The 20,429-nt window shown below is 36.6% G+C and overlaps 1 protein-coding gene across 5 annotated transcripts in view; it reads right to left on the minus strand.

Annotated features, from left to right (window-relative positions):
- Nucleotides 1-20,429, minus strand: part of SIPA1L1 (signal induced proliferation associated 1 like 1) — a 198,051-nt gene that overhangs the window by 30,241 nt on the left and 147,381 nt on the right. For all 5 annotated transcript variants that reach the window (XM_032748800.3, XM_041716655.2, XM_072930070.1 and 2 more), the window contains 5 exons: nucleotides 16,011-16,114; nucleotides 14,717-14,874; nucleotides 10,569-11,145; nucleotides 9,187-9,461; nucleotides 5,409-5,684 (listed from right to left, as the gene is read on the minus strand). In XM_032748800.3, coding sequence (XP_032604691.1) covers nucleotides 5,409-5,684; nucleotides 9,187-9,461; nucleotides 10,569-11,145; nucleotides 14,717-14,874; nucleotides 16,011-16,114 — 1,390 coding nt within the window. The remainder of the gene's footprint in view (nucleotides 1-5,408; nucleotides 5,685-9,186; nucleotides 9,462-10,568; nucleotides 11,146-14,716; nucleotides 14,875-16,010; nucleotides 16,115-20,429) is intronic.

Below are 20,429 nucleotides of genomic sequence, written 5' to 3' on the forward strand. Positions count from 1 at the left end.
CGCAGACATTGAAAGCATCCATCTTGCTCTTAATAAATTAATTTCCATGTCATTAGCTGTAATTTTCCCCACTTATTCAGTGTGCATAGGTATGTGGTACACACATCAGAATAAAAATGTCAGTCTAGATCACTGTGCCCATGGCAGTCTAATTACAAGACCATACACAGGTGCCTTTTCCTGTGAAACTGTACAGGCACAGGTCCTATACTGTGCCACAACTTCTCCTGCAAGAGCTGCAGAGCTCAGAAGCAAAAGAGGGTCAAGGTTGGCAGAAGAGGGAAAACAGCCTTACAGTCAGTGCTGACTTGGCAAACTGAATTCTTATTTTGCGCTTGCTGGAGCACTCCAATGTGACCACTACTGTATTTGTTAACGACAATTTTTCATTTGTTGTTGTTAATTTTAATTTTTCAAAGGCCTTATTTGATTGCAAGGCCCACTATATCTCTGAGCTAAAATCTTCCTAAAGCAGCTGAAGTCAACTGAGGCTATAATTTGAATATATAAAATATTAACAATGCTGGGCACACTTCCAAATATGAAATGGTCAAAATAAGCAGAACAAATAATTAGAACATAATTTATCTCTCTACCTTTGTTCTTAATCTGAAGAGGGCCAAAGACATTTCTTCTCACACAAGAATTTTGAAAAGTAAGTTTAATTAATAGCCATGAAGCATTCAGAAACTATAGTAATGGCGCCACTGTAAAGCTTAGAGGGGAATTAGTAATGGCATCTTTACAACAGGATTTGAATGTCATCCAGTAAATAAGAGACAGAGTAATGAAGAGGAAAAAAAAATTAAATAGCTCTTCTTTAATGAGCTGCATCCACTGTGTGAATTGAATGAGGCAGATGTCCTCTGTTACAAGAAATTCTTGTAATTTAATCAAAAGAAGCATCTGAATATACAGTTACACAAAAGTTCTGAAGAAAACAGCAAGCAAATCTTAATTCTGGCATGCTTACCTTCCATGTGTTTGAGTTTTACAATCCTAATAATACTGCAAGCCACAACAATTCCCTGCACACACTGTCTCAAATACTCTCATGTTTAAAGGAAAGCAATCCATTCCATTCAAAAAGGAAAAAAACCCAGCAATTTTGAGGAAGTGGATAGTGAATGAAACAGAAAAGGTAATTATGCTGTCATGTTGTACCTTCTCAAGTTTTTGGGTTTTTTTTCAAGTTGATCTTGGCCTTTCAGAAAACACATATTGTAACAGATGCAGGCAGCGAGCCACCAGATGTACAGAAGAGTTTGTGTATGAAGACACACTGAAAAGCTCAGTGGCTCCAGGGATTATAGAGAAATTTATCCTCTCTGCTTCACTTCATCCAAACATGAATTACATCGGACCAAGCAAGCAGTGATTATTCACTATCCCTCACAACAAAAGAACAAGTAGGAGGTCTAGAACTACCAAGAGACTGATGAGCAGGAACCTGGATGAAGAGATAGCAGCCACAGCAGTACAGGTGCACCCCCCTCCAGGCAATCTTACACAGCACACAGCCAGGGGACTTTCAGACCTAGTAAAGAGTCTTCCTTTACACTTGTAAGCATTTCTTATGCTTTTCCCTGGTCCCCATTGATGGCCCTTGTGAAACAAGAATGACCAAATCTTGACATGACACAGCACGGCTCTTCTCCAATGTTTTTACACTGCAAGAGATTGGCTGCACAGGCAAGCATACCAACAAACCTCTGGCTTTTCACTGCTACATCCAGCCCTAGGACCTGGAGCTGGTAGGAAGTGTGTGGTACATAATCTCATGTTACTACATGTTTATATTTAAAGAATGCTATGAGAACATTTAAATAACAAATCTTCAAACCTCTTGAGGTAGGCAGTGCAAGTCAGCACTACAATGCTGACTTGACAGGAATCAAGATGAGCACAGACATGTGTTTGTAGTTCGAAAGTCACTGACCAAGATACACTGCAGAAGATTAGGATTTTTAGGTAATACAGTTTAAAATGTATTTAGGAACAGTTTAAAATGGAATCTGCCTGCAGGAATTAACCTATAAACTATAACTGGCATAATTACTATCACTGACTACATGGACATCATTCAAATAATTAGGGCAAAACTCTAAAGTGTTTCAAAGTCCTCAATATGACACAAAACCAATCAATGATATTGTTCTAAAACTTCTATACTGCGGAATTTTACTGCCAGTGTGGACTGTAGTCATACCATAATTCAGTTTTCCATTTGGTTTAAAATATTGACTGTGCTCAGAAATTTTCTAGTTAAGAGCTTTGAGCTTTCATTCAGCAGTAATCAACTGCAGACTGAAGTACTCAAGTCCAGACTTGGGTCTTCAACATGCTTTCATCACAGATTTCCACACTTTTTCAAATGTCTGTCAAATCAAGTTCTAGTCAAACTGATTGACAAATTAATTAAAAACAGATAATTATCTACCATTATCTCCTCTCCTTTCCTTGCACAGTGCTTCTTAATAGAGTGTGGAAGCCAAGTATACAAAACACCCGAAAATTGTGATGAGGGGGGAAATAAATAAAAAAAAAAATAAAATCAAGTGCTATAATTACATGTTCTCCAAAAACATTAGCTCTGGTTTATTTCACACATATGTGGTTTATTGTTTTTTTCCTTAGCATATCCTTCTGATATTAATTCTGGGTAATAGGCTATATAGTATTCCACGTGGTAATTTATATTGTGAAACAAGCTATAACTTGGGATTTATTGAATTTGTATGATTAGATTTTTTTAGTTAATGTTGCAGTAAGAATAGAGATTTACTTTAAGATTTATAAAGTTCTGGGTTATTTTTCCTGTCTACAAATACTCACTCATATCAGTAATAACTACATTCAAAGATCCAGATACTGTGAAGATCAGGGAAAATAAGTTATTAAGCTGGATATAAGAAGATAATCCAAGGAAGGCAAATTTAAATACTATGCTGGACTGTCTGCCTTCCCAGAATGAGGGACTGTCATGCAATGTACTCTCCCACCTACAGTAGCAGTCTCTATGGGGAGATGATGTTTGGATGAATATGAAGTGAAATCCTCCTGTTCTCAAGACTGCTAATGCAGATTCTATTTATTTCTAACGTACTTAAATGGACTAAAGGGAGCAAAGCACAGCAGAGCACCATCACTGCTGCCTACACCAGAAACATGCACGTATTTCAGCACCTCCTCCTCAGTGTTCTTTAGGATAAATACGAAAACTAATGATGAAAAATTAAATGAGACAGTAGTTAAGAGGGCTATGAAAAATGCACCTTTGTTGATTTTAAGACTTTACACAATAAGAACTATCTGAGCTTTCTGAAAAGCAAAGCTTTCTTTTACATGTAGAGAAGACAAATAAGTCTTGCAGTGAGCTTATTGTTGAGGTTTTCCCCCTCCTGTATTTCTTTAAAATGAAAAAAATTTATTTCTTCATTTTAACTGGAAAGACATTAACCTTATGCAAGTGATGATATATTTAAACTTGATCTACCCAAGACTAACATGTTTAGCAGACCATAAAGATGACAGAAGACATTTTTCAAGCATCCAAAAAAATTCCCAGTGAAATTTAAAAGCTACTTTGATAATATACTTTCAAGGATGAAAAATCCAATAGTATCCTTTTTGAATAATAATAAAAAGAATACTTAAAAGAATGCCTAGAGGAAAAAAAAAAAAAAAAAACAACAAAAAACCCACCAGCTACATGTCCTTTTGAAAATTAAGGAAATGAAAAGTCAAAGTTTCACTTTTTGAAAACAAATACTGACTAAGAAAATGTAACTTTCAATTTGCAAACATTTATCAGGCCGTAACGCCCCATCTAGAAGCCTCCACAGACTGGATGAGTCTTGAATGCCTTAGGTATGTGATTTTGCCTGCATACAATTTCATGCACAAGGAACACACAGTTGTTAATACCCCTTCTCTCAGGGCAGCCAAAGGCTCTCTCTTCAACATGAGCCAACTCTAGACTGCAGCCAAGCGCTCTGGTTAATACATGACGAGATGGAAGCGTCTGGAAAAACCAGCAACTCAACGGAATCCGATAGTCTGTCACTGCCTAAAGCATTGCCCAGGTATTACTATGCCTTCTGGAACCACATAAAGAGATCATTCAGCATTGGAGAGAGCAAAAAATGCTACCAGCTCAGCTGCTGTTCCTCCCAGTTCAGCATCTGCCTGTCTTGCTCTAACAAACAGATACACCCTCTAGCCATGCAATTTTTATGTCGGTCCAAATGCATAATTTGAGAATCAAGTCCAGCATTTTAGTGGCTTCCGAAACATTTTTAACAGACAATCTAGTCAGGTTGTCTGTGAAATTATTAGTGCCTTCAGTGTTACAGGCTTTTTTTTCCAACTCCCACAGATGGGAGATTTTTAAGTATATACTTAAGAAAAAGAAAGTAAGAATATTAAGTCCTTAGCAACCACTGTAATTTCCTAACAAGTTATTCAACACAGAAGTTTCAATTTCATTTTGGTAATTTCTTGGTCTTGGCTGTACCATCTTTGAACATGTTTTTCCATCCCCAATTCTTCAACATGTGAAAAAGATTTAAAGTTGTTTCATTAGAACCCTCTTACATTTTCTACAATATGCATCTTATTACCACTGTTTTATATTTTTCACCCACAAAGATAATCAGAACCTATCTAAAGCTTTTTTTTTCCTAGGAATTGTCCAAAATAAGAAATACAAGCTATTAACTTGCTTCCTTCCACAGATCTCATTGCGAATGCAGAGAGATTTATATAGATAATCAAACCAATGACAGTTCATTTGAATGCTATCAAATACATATTTTTCCATGAAAGAATAAAAATACTGTTATATGATGGACTTGACACCTTTATCCTAACGACTGCTTTCTTGTATAAAGAACTCAAAACAACAAAAAGCGCCAAACCCCCCTGGAGAAATCCAAAATTAGAACAATTTCTCCTCTAGCCTAAAATGTCTGGACACTCCCCAACCAAATAAATTTCCTTTCTAGTCAGAATTCTCTTCCTAAAAACCCTGTCATATACTATTTTTGCTTTCAGTGCTTTAGGCAATTCCACCAAGCCTATGAACAAAATAAATTTTTGATTTACTTTTCCACACTTAGCTCTAAAACTCTTGACTGTAACTCATTTAAAACTTAAATAACAACACAGCAGTTTCAGAATACCATCCAACACAGGGAAACATCCCAGCATACTTAATTCAGTGGTTAATTATGCCTGGAAAGATATTTTCTTTTGATTATTGTTTCACTAACAGTCATGCTGTCTTTTGACTAATTAAAACCAAGGTTAAAGGAAGATACTTCAGATACTTAGATAAAACTCCTGTGAATTTTTCCAGGCAAGGCTCAGAGCAGCAATGAAAAACCATTTGTGAAGAAGACACGCACCTCCGGCTCTCCAACGGGCGCCCATCACTAGAGATGCTTCGGGGAATGTTGGCTCGTTCTGGGGGTGGCATTTTTCCTTCTCCTTTTCCAGAGCTAATCCTAGATGGTACTGGGCTTTGGATTTGAGATGGCACCTGAGCCACATGAGGTCCCTGTCCTTTGCCCGCATTTCGCTGCCATTTGTTATTATTTCTGAAGGGAAATTTGAATTCATATGACATTCCTTCATTCACTTTGTACTCCATCACTGGCATGCGGTAGTTTTCTGAAGAACTCCTGGAAATGAAGAAATGAATATGCAGCTATAAAACATAAAAACATGTGTCCTGTTCACAAGAAGAGAAATCTAAAGACAGAAGCTGAATCAATTCTATGAAAGTATGAGATTTTCTTTTAAAAAAATGTTTATTTAACAGATTTTAGAAGGCTCGCACAAGGAAAAGGACTAGCGATGGTGAGAGTCTGTCTTGTCATCCCTGGTGAGTGATGCACAACAGGCTACCATGGACTCTGCCTTGTTGGCCTTTCCCTTGATTCTCAAACACTAACTCTGTTGGCACCATCACTGAGCCCTAACCCAATGCCTGTCCTTGTTTATCCCTCCAGAAGACTTTACAGCCATGCATTCCAGCATTCCAGTTGGTCAAGTTGATACTCTTCATCTGATACTGGGCTAAAAAAGCTAAAAACTTATGTTAGAAGGGTATTTCCCCTTTTTAAAAAAGCCATGGGATTTAGAACTTACCTGCACCCAGACAAATAAGACCTGAAATGTTTGTTCTTTTTGAGACACATCTTTCTGATGCACAGACATTAAAAGACAAGGGTCATGTGAAATAAGGCACCATACATAATTTTCAAACACCTTTGGCTTTGGAGTACCTCAGTTGATAAATATGCACATTATGGAAAGACTTGCTAGAAACTGAAGATGCCAAACCCCAAAGATGCCCATTGCTTCCTAAGGAACAGCACAGCATAAAAATCTGCCTATAACAGGACATAAGCCAGTGTAGTCCACATAAGAAGCAGGGCAAACTTCTGCATATATTTCAAACGAGGCACTTGGAAAAAAGATGCGCTCATCTTCTTCAGTAAGGATAATTTTAGCATTTCTCTTGACAAATGTATATGTTTCTGAGTAAACACTAAATGAGTATGTTTTATCATGATTACTTGATCGACATACATCACTCTCTAATGCAAAGAAAAATAAAAAATCAGTGCAAAACTCTGAACCCACAGCTCTTCCTCTAAGTAACTACACCATTAGGGGTGAGAAATATTAGTATATCTTCCCTGAAAAAAACAGAAAACAAGACAGAACTTGTTATCTGGCCATGTTGACATAAATTGTGTGGTCTAATAGGAACAGACAAAGTGAAACTTTGCTGAGGTCTTGCAGCCTACAATATACTCATTTTGTAGTTTTACACTGGTCTACCCTCTAGTCTTAATGTCTAAATTAAATTATCAGTTGGAAGGCATGAGGCATGCTTCTGAAGTACATGGAGGTCAGCTGAAAGTCTCCCAGGCCACTCTGATGTGATGCACTGCATGGTATACAAAGATGAGCAGTAGATAAAACCACTCACAACTAAACTAGAGTATTGATAATTTATATCCTTTGTTTTTTCCTTTCTCTTAATGTTTTATTCTCTGCTATTCTTTCCCTAGTGCATATGTACTTTGGGTTTCTCTTTTCTCCCCTGCAATGTATTTACAGTTTAACAAGCAGGAATGCACCATTTCCTCCTAAGGCTGTGTCCTTAGTTTCAAAGCCAGCAATCAGCCCCACTAAATGAGTTCAGTGGCAATGTTTTAATAATGGTTTAGTAGAGACTTAACCATAACAAGGCTTGCCTCTGCACAGGGCATGAGAATATGAATTGGGGTATTTGGATATATTTTTGCATCTCCTACTGACCTTGTACATGTGCCTGTTGCCAAGTCAGCTTATCTAACTGCACTCCTGATCTTCCTCCAACTTCATGCCAACCAATTTATTAGGATAGGGACTGCTGCTCATATGAATGTAGCATTCCAAGCAGAACACATCTTCATTTTAGTTATGATCTGCAGAATTTACTGTAGTAGAAATACTCAGTGACCTCCAGAGGATATAACAAAAGGACTCCAGTTGCAGAAAACTGATTGCCAAAAGAGAAAATGCTTTGTGCAAATACTTAACTGAAGTCTCTAGTAATACACGTAGGATAGCTACAAATTTAAGACACAGTTCTTGAACTTTTATGATTTTGGACAGAGTAAATGGGGGGATCAAGAGTTGCTTTATGGAATTTTATAACAGCAATAACCCACCATGAACATTTGCTCACTAGACAGCAACAAAAAAAATCTCTGAGTATTTCAAAAAGTGCAGTCATTTCTCTTACTGCTATGGGTTTGGATACACTAAAAGTAAGCCTGGTTTTGGCTGTACTTAATTTAGTTCAGAAATAATAGGATCTGTGCTTTCCACACTGATTTTTCTGCTCTAATCCTTTCATGATGATTGCAGCTGAACTTTCCATTTGCTCGGGCTGCTAAATACTGCACAAAAGCTTTCCAAGTATCTCATGAGTGACCTTACGCCACTCATCATTTTAATCCCTGACATGTATTCAATTTTCCACTGACAGCTAAAGGACAAAAAACTACTTTTCTCTCTGCTCCTCTTTTGCTAGCATTTACAAAGAAGTTCATGTTTCGTACAGTAAAAACAAACACAGAATTTTTCTTTTACACAAATAACAGGTCTTTTCTCAGAGACACAATTTCATATCAATATAATAAATATGTATTAAAGTTCAGCTCCAGTCTTAAGCATACAAAGTTTTAGCAATTACACCTACAAAGGTATAGACTGATTAAAAAAGAGCAGTGCAAAATTGCCCTCTTAGTCTCTCACTCCAAGGAATCCTCTGAACTTTGGTAACTACACTTGCTTCTTGGTAAACCTATCCTAAGCCTTCAGCTAGCCTGCGGGCAAATTTATTTATTAAACATCATTCCATTTTAATCACATAGCAGCATTTCTAGGATACAAATACAGGATGTCAGGAACATGCGATTGAGACTTAGTGATGTGGCTGAAGGCTACAGACAACACTGAGAATTCATAAAAATTATAAAAGCTTTAGTGTGAATTCAGGAAAAGCAGTTAAGAAAAATGCACACATTATTGCTTATTTCTGATGAAGCAACAGCTTTAAACTATAAAAACAGCAATATAATTGACATGAGCTTCAGGCTTAATATAGATGGGAAGTGAGAGATGCAACAGGATCTATGGATTTAAGAAGAATAACCATTTGCAGCAATTCCTCTGGTCAGATCCATACCTTTGAAAAATCCCCATCATTAACAGCCTTACTTATTGTGAAAATAGAAGCATGTAAATCTATTTCTAGCTTTCAAGAATTATATTCACAGGCATCACAAACTATCAGCAAATGGAAAAGCAGGCAGGAACATGCACAATCAATTTTGATGTATGCTAACTACACAATTACTACTAAAAAGTTGTTTGATTTCCATGTTCAATTCCATGGTTCCATGAACTTCTTCACATGTTATTACATGTTAGTATTCAATGAATATTTGGGGAGCATGGAGACAGAATATGGGCAGTTTTTCCTGCTCTCTTCTTCCAACCTTAAAATATTGGATGCTGTATTATAGTTATACTGCATTTTTTTGGAGGCTAACACTCTATGGTGGCTCTTCCCACAAAACAAGATACAATTTCGGAGCAAGCACAGTGACTGTAAAATACCTGCGTGGTGTGCAGTCCTCATAGGGAGGGACAATGACGACCTTCACTGTAACCGATGTCCTGAGCAGGTCAATCATTTGCTCGTGGCTCAGGGTGGCCACAGCCACCTTGCAGATCTCCACCAGGCGGCTGCCCTGGCGCAGCCCCGCCTGCCACGCGTAGCCGTAGGGCTCCACGTCTGCCACAATGCCCTCGTAGTTCACGTGGAAGCCCAGCTGGCCCAGGCCATTCCTGCGCAGAGTCATCTCCACGGTTTCACAGCCCTTGGTCACAAGCTGAAATGAATTGAAATGTTGACAGAATTTAATGCATTGGGACATCTCTGGGGCTAACAGAGGTTTAGGGGCTCAAGTTTTGAACAACTGACTCCCAAGGATGATGGTGGGACACAATCAAGGGATATATGTTGCAATCCCAGGTACATAATCAGCTGAAATGAGTCTTGTTGCTCAAACTAAGTAGAATCTGGTTACTCAAGTTCTGCCTTGGAATTTTTACTGCAACCACAGGAATTTTAGCAGATACATGGTAGCACACAACAGAAAAGCACATGGAGTTACACAAGCATCTCTGTCTTTTACACTTCAGTAACCAAAAAACACTCGCAATTTCTGGCTCTTTGCATTTCAGGAAATGGCAAAATAACTTCTCAGTCAGAGCATGCAGCTAGTAAGAACAGTAAACTGGGGACTATGCCAGCTCTTCCATGTACCATGAGCGTCAATGTCATCAAGAGTAACTTAACAGGAGCTAGATTTCCTTTTTTCCTGGTTGTTATACAACTGTTATACAACTACAGTTGTGAAATTACAGGAAAGAGAGTGAAATGTAGCATGTTCTTTCATAACTTAATTGGATATAAAATGAGCATGGACAGATGTTTTATAGGGAGATACCATGATTCACTGCATTTTTAGTTTATCACATGCATTCAGAGTGTTTCTGAAGGTTGCACTGGGGATTGGGACTGCACCCTGCTGGCAACATAATAAGTTAGTCTCAAAGATATTGCAGATTCATTTGAAACAAGATACAGCAAGTCTGTAAAACAGAGAAAGGGAAGGAAAACAAAGAAAAGAAATAATGTGATACTTCTGTACTTGTTGTGTGGGAGCAACTTATGCATCTGAAGAATCCGGTCTTTTTAATACATGAATACATTTTTCACACATACACACAGCCAGCTGAGACTAGCTGATATCTGATAACAGTGAAAGCAATATTCAGTTTTGAGAAACAGAAGCAGGGTCCTTATAAATTTCACAATAAGCAATTTAAACAATTTTAGGATTCCCAGGCATTATGTAACTGAAGCTTTACTTGGCCAAGGGGTGAGAGGAGAAAGCAAAGCAGGGGAACCAAACAAGAGAACACATTCTAACCTCCAGCCTTTTGACGATCTCTTTGATGTCATCCATGTTGCTGATGAAGCTCTCCAAAGAAACACATTCACCTCTCTCATAGAATATTTTGATATTTGTGTCTGTTGAAGTCCACCCTATCACATCTCGACAGGAGCAATTGAATACCACGCTTTTAGTGTCCTGTTCAATGAGGACTACAAACTCATTAGAGATGCCTAGGAGACAGTCTATTTCCATACCCTTGCTGTAGTCTTTTGCATGGACACTCCAGACAATAGCACCAGAACTATAGATTTCTGCTCCTGGATAAGGTTTCGACTTTTCCTTCTTTTTTGAAGCAAGTGAGATGAAGGGGAACTTGCCAGAAGGGTCAATGGGTGTGTTGGTGACATTCTTCTCTGCCAAGTCTTTCAAGTACTCTTGCCGGGTCCTGGTGGCCATCGCACGGAACTTTTCTGATTTATGAGCAGCATTCTCTGCATTAATGACTTTGGCCAGTAAGAAGTCCCTGAACACATTCGATTTAGGAAACGTCACACCTTTTGGAATAGGTGGGCCAAAGGATGGTACATCTCTAGATCTTGTCACAGCAACACTAAATGAAATAAAAGAATAAGAAACAGTGTTTCACTCTAGGGAAATTCAGCAGTTTTTGCTTACAGACAATACATTCCCTCCATTTTTCTATTATTCTCTCAGCAGTATACCTAAATTTACATATTAATGTTGCCCAGTGTGGAGGTTATGCCCCCTATACTGTATAAACAGAAAGCAACTTTTCCACATATAGGCGTTTTTGAGTCATTCCCAGTCCCATGGCTTAAAAAGAGCATCAAGTACAAAATTGGAGGGTTTTTTTTTATAAGTAATCACTCATGTATGGCAGTTCTGAATTTTGTTTGGTTTTGGTATAAAAAGAAAATTTCTAACTCACACTAGGAGAAAGGCTAGCTTAGAATGTAGCTACTCAATGCTGAAAAGCTCATCTGAAAGCAGTGCCAAGTGTGTGACCAACACTAGAAATACAGATTAAATGAACACATTAAAAAGATAAAGGCAATGAAGTCATCCTACAAGGCCAGTTCCACTGCGAAAATCATCTGGTGACTGAATGCATATATACATCACATAAGTGTTTTACATTTCTGGACTGAAAACCTCACTAGCTGATATTGCATGCCAGTGACAGAAGACAACTCTGAAAATACCAGAAATAAGAAACTTCTGAGAAGTTCAGAGATACACTGTAGAAACAAATCCGTTCTTGTTCAACTCTTCCTTTTAGTTCCTGCACCAAGTGATGTACTGGCAATAGGATTGCCTTTGGCAACTGGGACCAGCTTAGCGATTCTCAATTGTCAATTCTCTTGTGATATAAATCACACGAGAGTTGTTTGACATTCCAATCCAGTATCATTCACTTGGCTAACTATCCTAAGAGAATGAAAATCTACTTCGATGGTTTCGTGACAAGAAACATTCCAATGGTCCAAACTAGGATTTACCACATATCTGTAACTAGATCTAAAAAAATCATTAACTAACTTTGGCCAAGATACCATGGTAATGGAAATAAAGAAGAATAGGATAAAACTTGACCACATTAGGAAAGTATGTGGTGTTTCACTTGGAACATAGGCTGGTATTATTTTCACATTTTGATTTTATCTGAATTCTTAAAAATAATCAGAGAAATTCCCCCCCAAAACATCAGTAACTAAGATTTCAGAGTATATCTTTTGAGGGAGCATATAGGAACACCAAAAATAAAAATTAAGTAACCCAATCTACAACCATATCTTCTGGTTTTGAGTGGTAGGGTGTTTTGTTTGTTGGTTTTGCTTTTGCTGTTCTGAATTGCTTGGGGTGTTTTTTTCCTTTGGTTTTTTGTTTGCTTTTTAATTACTATGTTTTATGGCAACTGATATTGAAAGATGTCATTACTGTTGTATGTCCTCCCAATGTATACTAGTATTATCTACAAGTATGCAACAGGGGGTGCTCATGAAGCAACTGACTCATCTCTAGTGGTCCTGAAGAATCTGTTAGTAAGAAATGGAAGCCTAAGTGTTAAACACAATTACTGGATGCAATGAAAACCTACCAGAAACTACCAGCAAGATTTTGTTTGGTTCAGTTTTCAGTGTCATGAATCACAGGGATAAGAATTCAATCTTTAACACATGCTAGAGAAGTTTTTAAAAGTGAGCAATGCTCAGAGATGCCAGACTTTTGAAATATTGTTTATCTTAGTTGGGAGAGAGAATCACTGGCCAAGACAGTGCTTGATTTTATTCCTTTTATGTAGTTTTTAAATATAAACTCCAGTACATTTTTATGCTATATGGTTTCCTGTTTTGTCTAGAATTATGAATCCATGAAACTGTTCCAAATAATTCAGTGAAAAAGAGGTCAAACTTACTTTGAAAAGTCTCCTAGAAAAACTTTTCATAATAGAATTCTACAAATTTAAATCAAGTTTTTGCACTGAGAGGACAGGAAAAAATAGTATTTAAATCTCAAAGACAGTACAGAAAAGATACAATGTCCTGGTGGTCTTGTGTATCAAAATGAACACTGACATTCTCCCAACTGTTTTGCACACCTGTTTCCCCTCCCCTTAAAACTTAAGCCTGTACCATCACTAAAGCCAAAATTACTATTAAGCAACCAATGAGGTTCCAGCCCTTATAGTTACACACACTTGAAAAATGAGGTGATTCAGGAGTTTGAAGGTCAAAAATAGAACCCTCAGATACTTGAATTTATTACAGTTTAACAAGTATAAATCCTTCCTACACCTTTTAAAAGGAAGAAAATATATGCAGCCATATTACTTAAAGTAACAGACAAAAGGAGATCTATATTTTAATATGCAATTCAAGTGAAAGATGCATCTGCACCCCTTGTGGATGCATTTCCTACATTCTCTTTGCTTGAAAATCACTTTCTGTACAGGATAAGAGCTGAAACATATGTCTAAGAGTTTAAGAAAAGCTGTGTTCACATAAATTATGCAACACTTGAATTTTTCAATAAGCAGTCTGAAAAGAGTATCCACATGAACTTTCTTAGTCCAGGAGAATTAATACATATACAAAGTTCAACATTAATTTCAGAAATGCTCTGTGAACTTTACCAAAAACTTCTGAGTAGAGAAAAGCCTTTAACCGATTTATGTGTACTCAAAAAATAAAAAATACAACAACTCATACACAGCAGTCTTAGATTTTCCTCTAAATAAGCACTAGCCTTAATAAAATACTTAAGTGAATATTTGTATTTCAGCAAAAACAAGTTAATTCTAAGGCTACCTCATTTCAAGATACATGTTCTAAATCCACTGGTCTGACATTTCATATTTTAAATGAAAATGCTTTATAGAAGTTTTCAGAGATCAGTCAACATTTAACAATGAAAATACTCTAAGAGTTCTGCATATAAATAACAAAGGTAAGAACTTTCATTGATAGTAAAACAGTGTAACTCGGAAACATTATTTCTATATGGTTGCAATTTAGTTTAAAAATTATATAACCAGGAATATAATCTTGTAGTTCTTTATTACATGTTACTATCAATTACCATTTTCTATTTTATCATATTGACTTTAAGGTCACATTAAGAGTTTATTTTTTGCTGCATAATTCTCTATCATTTCTTTTTTGGACTGAAATGAGATAAGAAATGAAGATATTTCAGAGAGCTTAGCTTCTTCCTGAAAGGTTAAATCACACTTTTTCACTACCTTAATTTTGAAAATGGAGCATGCACTAGATGACCAAATTATCTAAGCAAAAAGTAAAAGTGTTTTCTTTTTATCTTTGTTCTATTTCTATCAATGCAAAAATATTCTTCTAGCATACTCTTAATGAAGAGAATAAAAAAGAAGTGAGAAGGCAATTCTAAAATAAGTTCCAAGTGCTTGATATGCATGTGTATGTGCATGTGTGTGTGTGTGTCTGTACTCACAGCTGACAGCAGCAGTCTCCTCACTGGGCGTGTTTCATCTACATATTTCTGTGCCTATTTACTCTTTAAAAGAGTTCTAAGTTCACATGACTCAAAACCTCCCTGACCCTCATGACATTTCCCTACTGAGAATTTTGGAGAAGAATGACAGCTGGCTTTGCACTGATGTGCTCAGTGACTGCAGCAATAGCTACCTGTAACACACACTGTCAGTGCAGGGACCGTGCACCCTCACAATGACAAAGACATGCTGGAAGTGGGATCGGATGTTCTTTGGGCTGAATGGTTGTGCTCCAGGCTCCTGGAAAACTATTGTCACAATATCATTTCCAATGTGGCGTTTTCTCAGAAGCTTTAATGAGGGAAAAAGAAAAAATAAAAGGTTAAAACAGAGTTTTCACAATTTCCAATCATTTATTTCTCATTGTTATAAATTACTATTGCACATTTTCTTTCCCCAAGTGATACTTCAAGTTGAAAACTGAAACAATTGAGAGGTATATAACAATCACCAGAACTAGCTGTTCACCTAATAAATTTCAGACATAGTTGTTTTCGTAACCATTTCATTTCTAGATGTAGCATAGAGGGTAAACTTATAAGGGAAAATTTTAAGCTAAACAAAGGGGAAAAAACATTTCCTTGTGAGTATCAAAAGCAATCAGTGATACATGGAAGCACAAAAACATCCCCCAGTCCACACATTTGTACAAGCCAGTGCTAGGTTATATTTAAATTTGAAAATAAGTTGTCATTGTCCTTAAGACATGCTGTAAACAATTTCCTGGTAGGCTTCTTTCCAAAAATACAAGACTACAGTACAAGAGAAGGTGAGCTACGAAGGAGTAGAACATTTAGTGTACAAAAGCAAACTGAAAAGAATTCTATGTTATCTTCCATTGTAAAACAAAAATCTGTTTTATTTGTAGATGTACAAAGCACCATTTCTAGAATAAAATGCATATACATCATACAAAACAACATGGCTTAATGTTAAACAAGACCAGGTACTTCAGTGTAACAAAGCAGTTCTGCCCAAACAGTATAATGGAGTTAAAAAAAAAAAAAAAAAGGAAAATAAAGGATCTTGACAAAAGGATTTTTGCTCATGTATTCTTGTGTCGTGTGCTGGACCACCCACTCATTATCTCTGTGCATACTGCAATTTGCTGAATGCAAACCTCAAAGGGCAATTGACTTTGCTGTAGATGGTTTAAAATTATTTAGAATCATCAGGTACACTGTGGTCCTTCTGACATATGCTACTGACATTAATGCATACTATTCACATCAAAGTAATGCACAATTAAATAGAAAATAGTCCAGTGGAGAAAAATCTATGGTGTACCTACAATCATCTACTTTGCTCATCTCCCTGACACAGACATTGCCACCTTTACTTTTGATTCCTTAAGTGTTTTTTTGCTAGTAATGCATAAAAGTTGTCATAAATACTGAATAGTTCATCTGCTTCTGAGCCCATCTTACCTGTTGCTTGTTGTTTGGAGTATATGGCAACATAGTAGAAACGTGGAACATGATTTCATAGTCCTTGTATGTTGTGTACAGAGAGTGAGTACCTGTTGAATCAGCTGCAGTTACAGAAGACAAAATAAAACTATTGTTAAAAAGAAGTTTAAAAACAAACTTTAATTATTATTAAAAAACAAATCCGCCAAGAATTTTTATTCATCCTCAATCCTAGCTGAAATATCAGCAAGTAAGAACTTATTCAGAGTTCGTTCACCTGCCAAAGCAAGTGCCACATCAAGACAACCTGTGTACTTTTGCATACTCTTCCCAGACAAAAACTTGTTAGGCAATAGGGAATTGATACCAAAAGACCCTGAAGAAAGCCTATGTAAGCATGAAAAGTGACAACAAAGTCTGAGATAACTTTCAGTTATAAAATATCCACCCAATATCTCAGAATAAAACTGAACTGTAAGGAATGTGAAAAGACTTCAGCAAGGAAGGCAGACAGATACTGAAAATTAATACCATCATCAAGCACGTAATAAACAGCAAAGGAGCTATAACACACAACAACAACAGGATGAGTTCTCCTAAGCATAAACATCAGGACTTGAAATTAACTGTAATGAAATCAGGTAGCACCTTCACCAGAGCAGCTGCTTTATGGACAGGAGCAGTCAAAACCCCAAGTAGGATCCCAGCATGCTTATAACTGAGGATGAAAAAAGCCCACAAAAATTACATTATGATGCTGGTATATTAATCTAAGATAATCTCATTGTTTTGAGTTCTGGCCACCTTATTTTAAAATGAGTTACAGAAGAAAGAGAAGGGATCCAAAAACAAGCCACAGAAATAATTAAATGGGGACAGACAGACTTCCATGTGGAGAGAAAATGATAAAACCTAGGATAATGAAGTTTAGAAAGAAAAATGAAGAGGGGGATATTACTTGGTTTACAAAGTGTTGGTTGAAAACAACACTTGATTACAGACAAATTGTGAACTTGTTTTCACTTTCTTTCACTCTAAAAAGTGACCTTGAAAAATGTGCCATTTATTTAAGCAGAAGCACATTTAAAAATGATATAGTGAGTATGCGCTGTTAAATACAATTTATATTCACAGTGCATAAAGCCTGCTTTCATATACCATTTAAAAAAGAATTAGTTTTATCTATGGAACAAAGCATTCTGGCTATTTGAAGTTATATAAACATGCTACTAAATTATATAATCCCAGCTATTTATAACAACATATTTTAAAAAGCTGTTAGAAACTGTTTCTTGGCATTTTCATTAGCAGAGAGATCATGTTACTAAGAATATAACAGATTTGAGATTTGTGATGCATTTACAGTAACATAAATATACAGTTTATTTATCTAGATTTTAAGTATAAATGTTGAGAAGTTTGTTCCTTGTCATATTCAGAATAATAGAGGTAGCTTTACTGTAAGTGAAACACAAAATTATCTATAAAATGAACTGGAAAGTCTTCTATATTATAGCCACATAGAGATTTTGTGCTTTCAAATTATCTATCTATAATAAAAAGGGAATTAGAAAGAAAATATTCCTACAATATAAATATAATAATTTAATATTAAATAGGCTAATAACTTTCTTTTAAATGCTGATTAGAACAGCAGCACAGCTGAAAGGGGATAATTTCATTTTGCACTGTGTTCACAGCAGCCTGTCCTCTGCCTGATCACTGGAGTGCATACCCAAGAAGGCAGATATACCCAAAAGTCACTTAAGCATCAATGCAACTTCGTAACAGCTTTATCTGCTGAACAATAAATACACTGATTTGTACATCATCTTTTAGAAACAGAGCATATAAAAATATGACAAATAATTGGAAAAGAAGAGGAGCAGGTGCAAAAAGATAAGTAAGTGAGACAGGGGAAGGCAGGCCCCAAAAGAGGGGAACAGAGTCAAAAGGTATTGGGGGAATAGAATAAAGCAATTCTGACCAGAAGTATTATAGAACACCTATATATTTAAGCCAAACTTTCAACTTTCCTGGCAGGATTTAATTTTAGGAAGAAAAATGTTTTCTGAGAACAGCACTGATTCTGCAAACTAAATAATCAGGCTATAAACCAAATTACACATTTAATAATTCCAATTTCCAAGCACTTCACAGTTTAAATCTTTCCTATGCAAATCCAACTACTAACAAAAGCCCATATGCACTATGTGCATCTCTCTCACCATTCAGCTTTTTGAAGTCCAGAATACTTTTCCTGAAGTACACCACCACAACTGCAGGGTATTTGTTTTAAACCAAATCACAGCTATTGCAATACATTTCAAGACTGTGTATTGGAATAACATCCATCATTTCAGGGTCAAAACTGCAAGCCAGCAATCTTGAGGCCTAAGGGATGTTTAAATTCATTAGCACCTTTTTACACTGCAGACATCCTCTCTGGCCACCAGTTTGTGGCACAGCTACTCATGATGCTTTCCCAGCCTTGCTCCATTACTAGATCTGGCCACTTAGCTGAGTAGTTCATCCTTTTTCCCTTCCAATCACTTATAATCTCTAAAAAACCTCCTTAGTCTTCTGTCCTTCCAACGATTCTCAGCTATATTCACAAAGATTAACAGACTCACACCTGAATTGCTTTTTTTTCTAACTCCAATAGTGGTCAAAAATGGCTGACAACCACCAGCATGCTGCTGACTGAATCCACAGGACTTTATCAGCCTACTTCTACAGCAGTTTAACCTCTGCTAGAAAACTCTAAAAAACCATTATGAGTAGAGAATCTGACTCCCTGTTTTAAAGAAAAACATTGCAAGGAATTGTAGGAGAATGAAAAGTAAATTACACTGATAAGGCAGGACAACCATTACTACAAACTGCAGTAGGGCTCACAATAAAAAGCATAAGAACGAATATTTTCAGAGCTTAATGTCTCTCCCTTTTACCTTTGCTTTGGCAGCAGCTGTCAACACTGCTCTTATGTCATACACAAGCATTACACCAGGCACTCATGATCAACTTCCAAAATATCCAAAAGTATACGTGTAACACAAATGCAGATAAATGCAGATGGACTTCCCCTCATCCCTATTTCTGCTTCTTAAGTAACCTAACATTTTAAGATTTGTTGGTCTCCGAACAGACACCTCAGACCCAAGAGCAAGTCTATCATTATTTCCACAACGTTGGAAAGCTGTTATATAGTGCAAGTTAAGAAGGTAATCTATCTGTATTATTTAATTACAAACATCAGGGTTTCTTGACAACCCATATATGAAATGTCAATTCCAAGTCCATTCATTCCCTAAATTTTATTATCTACTTAATAGCTTATGGTTTTATATTCTTCTGATGTTGTAATCAGAAAATCATGCACTATATAAACATTTAGTATGGAAACCTACTATTATTAGCTTAGTTTATAATCTTGTCAAATTGATAAATCATAAAATTCCCAGCTCATAATAATCAACTTCCTTTACTTCCCATATCAACCACACTACCACTCTGTTGGACACACAAGCCTTGTTACCAGGCCTAGCATTATCAAGCTGATCCCGCTTACCAATTTAAAATATTGAGAAGCAAGACTAAGTGAGGGGGAGGGAAATAAAGCATGCATTGCAACTAGAAAATAAAGTAAAATGACTGAAGTTATAATTTGAAAGATCACTGTGATGTTTATTACTTTAAAGTGATGCCCATAAGCTTCCTAGTCACTGTGGGATAGGTGACATTTTCAAGCTCTATTTGCTATCCAAAGACTGCAGGCTGCCAGGAGATAGACTGTTTCCCCTCTGGTAATTCCAGAAATAAACAAACAAAACTTGAGAAGTAGCATCTCTTTCACAGTGATACTGGCAGAGATCCAAAACAAAAGCCCTTGAAGGATGCAATACACTTAAATAGGATTTCAGTTAGTAGTATGCATGAGATACCTCCTTTTAAGAAATTGGCTCTGTTATGGACACTTACTAATTAGGACTCTAACTCTAAAAATTCCTAAGAATAACTGTTCTGAAACTGCCTTTTGCTAGAGCAACTTTACTTTTCTAAATTTGCAAAAAATTAAAAATATTGTGTTTCCAGAGTACATATACAAATCAGCTCATCTCCACACAGAGAAAAATCTTTCCATGTCCTACATCATGCAACTACTTTCCACAGCTTGCTAAATATTTTCAGAGGTACAGAAACTAGCCAAGTAGTCCTGACCTTTCTGACAAGCCAATGAACAGATATTTGTTTTTATGCACATCTTTGCAATCAACTGTGCTGCCACTGAACACAATTCTTGTGCAGGAGAATTTCCTGAGTAGTGAGACTACAAGAACTAGTTCAAGACAGGGCTGTCTAGCAACAAAAGGGCATAGAGCTGGAAAATGGAGAAGCTCAGTTCCTAGCTGTAGATCTAGCTGTTTCAGCAAAACC

The sequence above is a fragment of the Taeniopygia guttata genome, chromosome 5 (genome assembly GCF_048771995.1).
Source record: "Taeniopygia guttata chromosome 5, bTaeGut7.mat, whole genome shotgun sequence".
Lineage (NCBI taxonomy): Eukaryota > Metazoa > Chordata > Aves > Passeriformes > Estrildidae > Taeniopygia > Taeniopygia guttata.